Source organism: Pan paniscus, chromosome 9, assembly GCF_029289425.2.
Source record: "Pan paniscus chromosome 9, NHGRI_mPanPan1-v2.0_pri, whole genome shotgun sequence".
Taxonomy (NCBI): Eukaryota; Metazoa; Chordata; class Mammalia; order Primates; family Hominidae; genus Pan; species Pan paniscus.
In genome coordinates, this window is record NC_073258.2 from 132888775 (window position 1) to 132901410 (window position 12636).

At 42.9% G+C, this 12636-nt stretch overlaps 1 protein-coding gene across 8 annotated transcripts in view; it reads left to right on the forward strand.

Annotated features, from left to right (window-relative positions):
- The window catches only part of NTM (neurotrimin), a 965686-nt gene that overhangs the window by 831996 nt on the left and 121054 nt on the right, over positions 1-12636 (forward strand). For all 8 annotated transcript variants that reach the window (XM_055095115.2, XM_055095116.2, XM_008973271.5 and 5 more), the window contains one exon: positions 9433-9558. In XM_055095115.2, coding sequence (XP_054951090.1) covers positions 9433-9558 — 126 coding nt within the window. The remainder of the gene's footprint in view (positions 1-9432; positions 9559-12636) is intronic.

Sequence of the window (12636 nt, forward strand, 5' to 3'; positions counted from 1 at the left end):
TGTGACCCACATAATAGGGCACTTATGATTACAGGTAGTTGCTGTGAAATTCAATTTCTACCATTATGCCCCGAAGCCAAGAGGCATGGCATAAGGAAAGAATGGTATGGACTTCACTCTCTTATGTCTCCATCAGGAATGACTAAAACTCGGTCAGGAGGCAGAGCTCATAAAGACTTCCTTCCACATTTCAGTGGATCCTGAAAGGAACAAGTTCCAATCTTCAGAACCACTGGTTTATGACTAATCCTGAAAAAATCACTAGGTTTTTTTCCTAGAACTTCAGGGTTTTCTAGCCAACATGAATGGTTTTACTATGGAGGGCGAGAGAAGGAATGAGATGTAACAAATGACAAAAGGGTTCTGGTAAAGAGAATAATAATCCACCGAGGTTATGCCATTAAGGAGCTTTCTGCATTTTCAAGCTCTCATTTGGAATTCTGAATGTCTGTAATCTGACCCTTCCGTTCTTGAAAATGATGGCAGCAAGCGCATTGCTGACAAAAGAATGGGGTCCTGTTGCACAGCACACCCTGGCCTGGGGCCTGAGTCCTCATTTAAAGATGCTGTTTATCCTCAAACCTTGAGCACATCAGCAGGGTGTGTGGTCCATCCCAATGTCCAAACCAAAACAGCCCCCTACTGCACTAAAAATCTCTATTTCTCTTCGTATTGGTCTCTACAGGTACACATTTTTAGTAACACTAAGAAAGGACATTTGATTAATGCTTTATGTATAAAAAGTGATTTCTTAACATTTTAATCTGATCCACAGAACATCTATTTTGAGGAGAAAAGATAGGTGTTGATATATAATGAATACAATCAGAGACTCTAATGATTGCCATGCACTTATACAGCTAGTAACTGTGGGGTGTGGGCTTAAAACCTCGGCTTCTGATATGAAGCTTAGGGTTCTTTTTTTATCAAAAGAGACCTTAGGGATCTTCATGTATATTCCCATGATTCCATGTGCATTTGTTATTTTTCTAACCCATATTATTTCCATTTGAAAAAACACTGCGCGGTGGCACATGCCTGTAATCCCAGCACTTTGGGAGGCTGAGGCGGGCAGATCACGAGGTCAGGAGATCGAGACCATCCTGGCTAACACGGTGAAACCCCGTCTCTACTAAAAATAACACACACAAAAAAATTAGCTGGGCTTGGTGGCAGGTGCCTGTAGTCCCAGCTACTCGGGAGGCTGAGGCAGGAGAATGGCATGAACCTGGGAGGTGGAGCTTGCAGTGAGGCTAGATCGCACCACTGCACTCCAGCCTGAGCAATAGAATGAGACTCCATCTCAAAAAACAAAAAACAGCAACAACAACAACAAAAAAAACACTGCAATTTTCAGCTGTATGTCCTTGAACAAGTTCCTTGACTCCTCTGAGTATCAGTATCCTCATCTGTAAAGTGTGGGAACTAATTAGGATGACCAATGCATCCCCATTTGCCTGAAATGCTTTTGGTTTCAGCAGTGAAAGTTTTATGTCTCAAGAAACCCTCCAATTCCAGGTAGACCTGGGCAGTTGGTTGCCTTAGAGAGAATATCTATTTGTGGGGTTCATACAGTGAAAAATAAAATAAAGGTAATATAGCCAAACAGCTGTTATACAGCAGGTATTTAATAAATGGTAATTATCAACATCATTATGTTCACTTACAGTCCTTGGGGGCAATTTAAAGATCTTGAGGAAATTCAGTCATTTCAATTTGTTTGCATTTGCATACAGCCTTGAGAGAATACGGTAATTCATTCACTCAGAAAAATTGTTGAACACAAATGATGCCAGGCATTATGATATGTGATGACCATTTTCAATGAATGAGACACCAGTGGAGCTTACATTGTACTTAGGAGAGGCAGACAGTTGTGTAGCAAGCCAGGCAGGCTGGGGGTTCTCTTGTAGAAAGGGGGTTTGAGGAAGGCTTCTGTGAGGAGCTGAAATTGAAATAATTAGACAGAACCAGTGTGAGTAGCAGGAGAAAGGCAAGTGTGAAGGATGGAGTCAAAGGTGGGCTTGAGGCATTTGAAGAGGACAGGTGGCCAGCAGGGTGAGGAAGGGAGAATGCTGTGGGAAGAGCATGGAGAGGGAGGCGGCGTCCAGAGTGTGCAGGGCCTTTGAGACCAAAGAAGGAGTTTACCTTCATGCTCCGTGACAGATTCATCTCTCCGTTCAGTCTGGATGAGAGAAGGGAAGTCCTAACCAAGCACATTTGCCACAGCCTGAATCCCACCTGAACCACTCAGCTGTGCCTAGGCTTCGCTTGGGTACACAGTGGCCCTTGGGAAAAGATGGATTTTTCTCAAAACCAACACCCGCTTGGTTGCATCTTTCCAAGCTTTCCGATCTGGGTTGGACATTCGTGCACCAGGCTGTTCTCATAGGCCTTAGTGTCTCTGCACGTGGTCTGGAAGCCAGAAAGGTTAAGAGCACTCCAGATTTGTCCCATTAATTCTGTAAAGACAAAGGTCCCTAAAGAGGCCTTAGCAGTGAAGCAGCCCTTGCTGTGAGAACTGCCTGGAGGAGATGTGGGCATCTCCAGTCTTCAAGATAGAGGAGAGGCAGGAGGGGAACCCCCACTGCCAGCCAAGGAAGCCATCTGGGATCTGTAGATCTGCATGCGCTGTGCAGTTACCTGGTCCAAGTGGCTTATGTGCATTCTCAGCCCCACAGGACTGCACAGTGCTTAATAAAGCATCCTAATTTGGATTTAATAGGATATCCACTGTGTGCTGAAAACAGCAAATTGCTATTTATTAATGACATAATTATTAAAACTCAACACCTGGGCAGTGGAAGCTAAACCAAGAGTAGGGAAGTTCCTCAGAATACTGTTTTAATAATTATCTTATTTAATTATTTACACATTTGAATTAAAATTCAATAAGAGCCGGATTAAACATTAACATAATGTATTAAACATAGAACTGTATCCAAACAGCATGGCTCCCTTGGCTTCTGTCTTTCTTCCTAAACATATCCTAACTACTCCTTGGTCTTTCTGTTTCTATAATTGGTATATTTTCTAGATTCAGCTCTCAGAAGCCAGGAGGCACCACATACATGCCTGTGGGTAAAAGCCAATGACCTTTTCAAAGGACTCTTCCACTCATAGCAGGTCTAATTTACTATTGGCACGTCAGTTCTTACCCCTCTGCTCTTTACCTTTCATGTGGATTCTCAAACTGGGATCTTGCCCAGACCTCCGATCCTCTGATTCCAACTGCTAACATAATAGTAATATTCTTCCTGGATGTCCCTCATCATCTCACCATCAGCAAGTCTAAGATAGAATTAATCGCACTAATGTTCTCCCCAAAAGTAGTTCCCCCTAGAAGGTCTAGGGGTCTCCCTGTGCAGCCGTCCAGATGCTACTTAACAGAACGGCATTCCTGCTTGACCCCATCTCCCTGGTCGTCCTCCTAGCAACCATTTGTGCATTTTTCCTGGGCATGGCTCTCCAATCCATCCCTTGCTTTTCATCTTTTCAGAGCCAACAGTTTAATCCAGGCTTTGAACATCACTGTCGATTGATTTCTGTGACTCCGGTTTCTGTCTATTTTACTCCATCTGACACAATGTTAACAGATTCTTTTTCTTAAAATAAATTTTTAAAAAATTACGACATTTCTTTTAAAAAAAATTCAAATGCTTGTCACTGCCTGTAGGATAGAGCTAAAACCTAGGCACTAGGCATTCAGGCCCTTCCATCATCTGGCTGTCATTCACTTCATGATCTTGTATCCCATTTTTCATTGATTCTGTCAAAATTTATGGACTGTCCATTCTGTGTTGACACTGCATATATGTATTTGCCAAGCACATACAATATTAAAACTCACTCATTGAGCACTTCACATTGCCAGAAACTGTTCTCAATGCATTTCATAACTTACTCCTATGTCTTTGAAACAGTCTTTATGAGGTTCAGACAGTTATTAGCTCCATTTTATAAATGTGGAGAGCAAGACACAGGCAGGTGAAGTAACTTGGCCAAGGTTGCCCAGTTAGAACATAGTAGAGCCGGATCTCAGCCCCTGCTCTGCGTTGCCTCTTGTAGTCAGTAGACATTGTATTTCTTCAGTTTGTGGATTTCTGCCTTCCCATCTGTGCCCATGTAATTCTGTCCCATTTGAAACAGCTTCACTTTTTCTGCCTAGATACCTGTTTCTCATTTATTGAGACCTAAAGTAAACTCCAATTTGAGGTGAAGCCGTCTCTGGAACTCTCGCTAGCTGTTATCCTCCCTCCTAGTAACTCATAGCACTTAAAGTTTGTACTGTTCATTCACATTCAATCATACACAATTTTCCAACATATTTTGCCTTGTTATTCAACTCTCTGGAATGTTTACATGCCCTGTTTCCCCAAACAGATTGTAAGTTCATAGAGGGCCAGGCAAATTGGTATATGTCTGCATGTCCTTCATATACATAGCACACCATTGTGTAACAGTAGGTGTTCACAAAATGTTCATTGGATGACTTTTGGCCCAGCTTCTAAAGCAAGGGTCTCCAAACCTCAGGCCACATACCGATACTGCTCTGTGGCCTGTTAGGAACCAGGCCACACAGCAGGAGGTGAGCAGCTGGTGGGTGAGTGAGTGAAGCTTCTTTTGTATTTACAGCCACTCCCCATTGCTGGCAATACCGCCTGAGCTCTGCCTCCTGTCAGATCAGTGGCAGCATTAGGTAGGAGCACGAACCCTTATTGTGAACTGCCCATGCGAGGGATCTAGGTCATGCACTCCTTGTGAAAATCTAATGCCTGATGATCTGTCACTATCTCCCATCACCCCCAGATGGGACCCCCTAGTTGCAGGAAAACAAGTTCAGGGTTTCCACTGATCCTACATTATGGTGAGTTGTATAATTATTTCATTATATGTTACAACATTACAATGTAATAATAATATAAATACAATGCATAATAAATGTAATGTGCTTGAATCATCCTGAAACCATTCCTTCCCGCATCCCCAGTTCATGGAAAAAATTATCTTCCATGAAACCTGTCCCTGGTGCCAACAAGGTTGGGGACTACTCCTCTAAAGTAGACTTCTTCCATTAACAGTTGTGCCTGGCCACAAAATGTCTTACTAATAGTGCTTGCCTTATGTTGTCTCCTTTGCCTAGGATATCTTTCCTCCTTTTCTCTCCAGATATGATTAATTTTTACTTACTCCTAGGGCTTAACTTAGGCATCACATATCTAAGAAGCCTCTTGTGACATCCATGTCAAGGTTGGCTTAGATGTATATCCTCTGTGTCTCCATAACACCTGATTCACCATTCTGTGTCACCATACATTAGAATATTAGGCTTCTGCATCTATTTTGATATCTTGAGGCTGTGAACTCCTTGAGGAAAAGGATGGTATCTTATTTAGTTTATGTCTCTAATGCTTGGCACAATGCTGGCATATGGAAAGTGATCAATGAATATTGAAGAAGGAGTGAATGAATGAAAATAAGCAAAACAATCCTAGTATGTTTCTAACAGTCTGAGTGATGAGAAGTCAGATATAGAATGTATCCATGGAAACAATACAAAAATATAAGTAGCCCTATCTCACACTTGGTCAGAAGCTTCCTTATGAGGATGGCTTAGCTAAAACCACAGTGCACCCTAATCAATTCAAGTAGTCTTGAATACTGACAATGTACTAGAAGTTGCCACCTAGAAAATCATATTTTGACTCCCTTAGCATCTTAGGCATATGCCAATTTGTTTCTGATAATTGGGATTGCTCCCCTAGTCAAACCACCTCATCTCTATGCCATGAATGATCTGTCTTTCTCACTCACCCAAGGGCAATTTGCCTCCTTCAAACTGTATTCTTAGGCAGAATTTAAAGGACAGCAAGCACTTCTCCAACTTCTACCTCATGAGTTGGATATTTTCCAATTATTAGTGGGGGGGAGACAATTCTAGATGATTCTTCCAAGCATGAGGTGCGATTGTCTCATTTAATATACTTACTGCACTGACAGCTCTGGCCCAAACCACCTTCTGTCCTGCTTGGGGACTATCCATTGTTCTCTAGTGTATGATTAGCAGATTACCTATCATGCAGGAAGCCAGGAAAATGAACTCACAGTAAGCCCTTCCAAAGCGAGAGTAATTCATTACCCGGCCTGATTTCCACTTAAAATGTACTTTAAGCACACTTCCAACTACAAACCCTAAATCACCCTGTGTTCACAAAGTCCATCATTTTTTATTTTATTGCATGGCGTTGGCGTGACATAATCCCTTGCAGAGCATCTCGGAGTGCTTTACAGATCAATAAATTACTTACCTGCACAGTTGAAGCAACGTCTGCAAGGCCAGCACAGACATTCTGCAGGCAGCCTGTCCTCCAGGAAGCAAGCAAGGCTGTGCGGGTGCTAAGAGTGAGCAGGGACAGGGACCAGCAAACGTATGGGTTGGTGTTGGGGGGTGGGGGAAGGAGGTGGCTGGTGCATGAGATGGGAATGCTCTAGTTAAAACTCTGAATAAAACACATCAAAGTGTCTATTTTTGCAATGATCAATTTAAATGATTCCAGAACTAAGAGAATTTAGAAGCTTGTACCCTTCAGGCAGTCAGCAAATCAAATGCTCAGTCATTAACTCATCAATTACCTTTCTGTCCTGGAAGGCTCCATGTAGCTTTTAAAATGATACAACCATAAATGGCATTGTTACATCTTAAAAGTCCCAGATTGTAGGGCTAGCATTCTCTCTCCTCCAACCCTTGTCCATGTCCACTCTCCATTATTTCTGTCCCACCAAATGCTTATGGGAGTGCAATTAAGTGTGTATGTGTATGTGTGTGTGTGTGCATGCATATGCAGAGACACACACGCTGCCTATCTGAAGCTCAATGAGGATGGAAATCTAAAAATGATTAACTGTTGCTTACTCTGTGTAACATACCCTATTTAGGACAGCAAAAAACTAAAAAGTTAAATGAGGATCTTTTTAAATATCTTATATTAATGTAATTTATAGTATAAAAGGAAAGGTGGGAACATGTTACATAAAAGTTTACTTTAAATGCCGTATAGGAGACACTACAGTGCTGTGGAATCCCCAGGAAGGAGAGGTCACGTCCTCTTCAGGTTCATCTGGACAGCCTTATCAAAGGGGTGGTAATTCTCTCAGGCCTTGAACAATTTTAATAGATGTGGATAGGCACAGAGAAGAGTGTAAGCACTGAAGTCAGCAACAAGGGCATGGGGATAAGGAGATAGCTCAGTGCAGCACAGATAAGTACAGCACACGCTTATTAATGATGAGCATTTCAATTGGGTGGATGCAGGACATACATGGAAGGTAACACTGGAGAAGGAGAGAAGGGGAAGAAGGCTAAGATATCTTTATAAACCCCCTTTTCATGAAGGAAAAGATCCAACACAACTAAGAATGAGTGAGTAATGGTTCAAGTAGAGGCAAGACCAGCATTAAAATTTGCAAACCCATCTGATTTTAGTGTGAGGGCCCCACTCTGACCTCGCAACAAGCAATAAAGTCATCATGCAGCTTCCCTGGGCTCTCCGGCAGGCCCGATCACATTGTAAGCCAGGTGGATGGTGTGCTTTAGAATTGCACAGCATGGTGGCTCTGAGGAATAGTTATTCAAGGAAAGAATATAACATGAAGAAACAGAAGAGTGCTGGATGGAGGGGACACTTAACTTGCCAAGAACTAAGAAGTCAAAACCAGCATCAGTAGGATTGAAAGAATATCTGCCAATGACCCAACTCTGAGGTTGTTATGGACACGTTGCACACAGGTTGGGAAGGTGGTTCCCTTGAATAACCATTATCACTCAATTCTGTAAATATTTGTTGAGCTCTTAGCGTGGATACAGATATAAGTAACACATTGTTCAGGTCATCAGAAAGCTCATGGCCTAGTGGGTGATGCTAAGCACATAACCATAGCATAGTGAAATAACTGTCTAGAATTGGAGTGTGGGAGCTCAATAAATGACATCTTTACTCCATCCACTTGAATGTTAAAACACATAAGACAGATAAGTAGACACATGGAACCAAATATCACATGTTTACTAGTGGTAAAGCTGAGACTGGAGAATTAGGCTCAGATGTGCAGCAACAATGAGGTTCTATGACTGGACCCCGGAAAGAAACGCACACACATGCAATGGCTGGATGTTCCACAGGCCCTATCCAGTCCTTGTGGGTGCTGCTTCTGAAAATAAGCACATGGAGGAGCACAACATAATATAAGCTTCAGAAGGTTCCAAAATAGAAGACCAAAGGAAGTAGACATCCTGTCTCCAACTTTACCTATTAGAATGAACCCCTTCTCTCCCTAGGGGGAGTCATTTAGTGGAGAAAGAAGGTGGGGGAGAGAGAGAGAGAGATGTTATGGCTAACTGAGGTTTAATTTGATTCCCCACCAGGTGTGTAGAATGTGCTCTGGGCACATGGATGAAGAAGCAGCAGTCAATTTGAGATGTCCAAAAGGGCAGAGAAGTATAGAGGGTAGGGAAAGTTTCAACAAAGAAAGTGGCATTTGCTTTGGGCCTTAAGGATGGCTGCGCATGCACTTTGATAGGCTGAGGCTGGTGAATTGCTTGAGCTCAGGAGTTTGAGACCAGTCTGGGCACATGGCAAAACCTTGTCTCTACAAGAATAAACATAAAAATTAACAAGGAATGGCGGCACATGCCTGCAGTCCCAGCTACTTGGACTGAGGTGGGATTGTTTGAGCATGGGAGGTCAAGGCTTCAGTGAGCCATATTTGCACCACTGCACTCCAGCCTGGGTGACAAAGTGAAACCCTGTCTCAAAATAAAAATGAAAACGAGAATGGCTGGGAGTTGCCCAGGAAGGATAAAAGGAACAATATGAACCCAAATACTTTATGCCCAGACAGGGCATGATGGAGAACAAGGGAGTCAGCAGAGGTGGGATCACTGGGGATGGCCATGGAAAGGTGGGCTGATGCTTGATTCTGCATGGCCTCATGCCTAGAAGGAGTCAGGCTATGACCAGGTGGCCATGGGGAGCCATTGGAGCTGTTTAGACAGAGATGTGATATGATCAGAATTGCATTCTTTCAAGACATCGCTGAATGCAGTGTGGAGGATGGCTCGTGGATATGTGTTGGAGGTGGGTGGGGGTGAGTGGATACAGGAAGAGGGTGGAGGCTAGGAGAACAGCTATTCCAGTGTTGCAGTAGAATTTATTCCCATTCGGACTCCCTGACTTTGTGTTTAAATAGGAGGAAATCAAAGCTAAATTAAAGGTAAGACTTTTTTATGTTTAAGGTAATTCCTCTAATTTCTTATCGTTAACTTACTGTAGTCCATATATTTTACTCTCTGGAGTGTTCTGCCAACTACCATGTTAAGACAACTAAGAAATGTTTCAGGAGGATTTTTAATTTCATTCTGTCTTGTTTCCACAGTATCTCCCAAAATTGTAGAGATTTCTTCAGATATCTCCATTAACGAAGGGAACAATATCAGCCTCACCTGCATAGCAACTGGTAGACCAGAGCCTACGGTTACTTGGAGACACATCTCCCCCAAAGGTAAGAGAACAGTTTGTTGCATTGCATCATGAGGATAAATGGGGGAATTTGGGGCCTTTGGTAGGAGGTTATGGGTGCTGATACCTACGCCAGAGGAGTCTATGTTTTTGGTGACTTGATGGTAATCTACTCATGGCTCTGCAGAGAACGTTGATGTGTTCTCTGCAAAACAGGCATACCCTCTAAGATTTCCGAATTCATACCTCAGTATCTCTCCAGTCCCTTGGAAATTAATCCCTGTTGTCTCTGGGTGAAATGGTGGTAAGGTGTTCTGGGTGAACTTTACATGTTGTTTGATGATGGGATGAAGCTTTAGTGGCAATTGTTCAGCTGGTTGTTTTAAAATAGAGAAAACACATAATGATGGGTGAGAGCTTTAAATGGCCATATTCCTAAAAGGAGATTCTCCAAGTCTGTGCCTCTGCAGCCTTGCCAAAAATCTGGTCACGAGCTGTTTTTGTGGTTTTGTTGTTGTTTTACTCCGATTGATCCTAGAGAACAAATATAACTTAATATGTGACTAAATTGCAAAAATTTACTTTATCTGAATGCTCAGATGTTATGTAGACCAAAGTGTTGTTTTGTGCTTTCATGGATTGTACATTAAAACCTTTAGAATTTGAGACAAGATGTCATTTATTATTAAGCTAGCTTTTATTTGGGAACAAGAAAGATAAAAATATTTCATTCTTAAATATTTATTGAGTGCTTGTAATAGTCCAACCTCTCTTCTAGGCACTGGGGGTTACAGCAATAAGCCAAAGCGGTGAAGTTTTCACACTCATGAACTCACATTCTCATGAGACAGATGACAAAAAAAAAAGTATGCAATATAACAGGTGGTATTAAGGGTGAGAAAATAGAACAGGATGTGTTGACAGAATGACAAGAGCTTTCTTCGGAGAAGGGCTCTGAAAAGAAGATATTTGTGCAGAGACATGAATAGTGGTCCTTAATTGTGTTGCTTATTGCTGATTAATGTGAAACGTGTGTATGTGATTATGTATGTATATATGTGCAGGTGTGCACAGATGAATGAAGGTGTGTGATTGGCATGAAAGACGCATATTAGGGGGTGCTTTTGGTCTCAACTCCCATGGAAGGGAAAAGTGGGAAACAGAACTGGGCAGGTTAGAAGCTGGCTTGTGCAGTAGGACATCTCGGCTGAGCCTACGGGGAGCTCTGAAGCTAGGATTGCCCTTCAGAAGGTTCCCTTATTGAGGTGATGGAGCTGGTCCTCTACATCAGCACAGCAGTCCAAATGTAGGCTGATCCCCAAACAGGTGTGACTGTGGGCCAGGCATCTCTCTTCACCTGAGACACAGGGGGCTGACCACCGAGGGCTATCCACCAGCAGCCGGTCCTTCTGTGAGGCATAAGTCCTCTGCTCCTGAAGGTGACTGTGCATGACAGTGTCCACTATACTTCAACATTTTAATAAATCAGAGTAAGACTATGAAAGGGCCCCAAGTACCAAATTCTAGACAGTGACAGTTGGCCCTGATGGATGTTCTCAGAGAAGGTGTGACATTTTCAGTTGTGTGTGGCCTGAATTCCTGGGAGCTGTCCTGGGCCACCATTCTTGACACTGTAACTGAACAAGGGGTCTTTGAAAGCTATTCATGTGTCTGCCAGTCTCCATTTGAAATGACCTCACATGTGGACTGGCCCAAAATCAGGGAGGAAGCTTCAGCTGTGCATGAGATCATTAGTGATGGAAAATGGCCCTGGGCCCTTCTGAAGGAGGGGCCATTCAGACAGGTGCATGCTAAGTCCGCGGTGTGCACCATTCATCACAGCCTGATGTCAGTCCCCAGTGCTGGCGGTTGCCAGCCCAGTGTGTGCCTTTGGAGTCTGCAGAACATTTATCATCAGGGTAAGCTTCCTGTGCCTGATGTCAAGAGGCTCTGTCTTCTGTTTGATGTCTCTTCTCATTCCCTCATCTGGACAGTTATTTGTCCTTTTCTGGGTGTTTCTTCCCCCGCTTCTCCTGCATGCATCTCCTTTTTGTCCTGCCATTTTATGCCTATAACTTCTCTATAAGTTATTTTTGTTGTTGTTCTATGCTTTGGCTTTCTCTTGCAGCGTCTGAAATGTTTCTGCTTTAATTTCATTATTTTCCACATTCTCTCTTCCCTCCTTGCAATTGTTTGTTGTCTTCCCCTCTGACATTTGAGCCTCTTGGGTTTGCCTGGCTGATGTTCACAGGGCTGTGTGTTAAGAGTCTTTTGTTTCCCCTTTTGTGACCATCGAACAGATTCATTTCCCAAGGGAACTTTTGCCTGAGCCTGGGCCAGGTGTCCCATTTTACTGAGGTTTTAGCTGCTATGGAAACAGAAGATGGAGCAAGGAAAGAGGAGCAGGACAATCAGAATGTACCTGTGGATTAATTTACATGAACAGTGATTTCCAGATCTCAGGTCCAGTTTAGTTATCCCGGATTCAAAATCATGAGACATGCCAAGCAATAACTAATCACCTCAGAACTCACCGGAGTGCCATTTCCCAGTGACTGATTATTTGGAGATCAGAGATGTCACTGGGCTGCTGCCCAATATGAACTGAAGCTGGAGACCCTCAGCAGTCAGGCCTTCATCTTTCCCCAGTAGTATTTCCTAAAGGAGGCTTATTTTAAATAAACCAGGACGGGCTTGGTGTTCCTTGGAGAAGAAGATCTGCACCTTAGCGGAGGCTCCAAAGAAAGAGCGCTGTTGTCATCTTTTGTGTCATTCTTCGAGGGTAGATCACAGTTCCATCAAGATCTTTCTTACATGCGAACCCGCCAAATCCCTGGATGAACAGCTGATCAGGGCTAAGCTCTTTCGGCAACCCTGATGACTTCATTGCATTTTTTCTCTCCGGACTGATCTGTTTGTTCTGTACATTTCTTAAAAGTCCTTGTTTCCTTCATTATCACTTATGTGGTGCTGCTTGCGATAAACTTATATAAACCTCTTTAAATTGTGCATTTCTAGTCTTGACTACCTTGTGTGGAAAGGAGTACAGAAATGTTAAGGACTATTTTAGACGTGGCTCATACACTTTGATATAGGGGCAGCTTAGGAGTGACCATCAGGT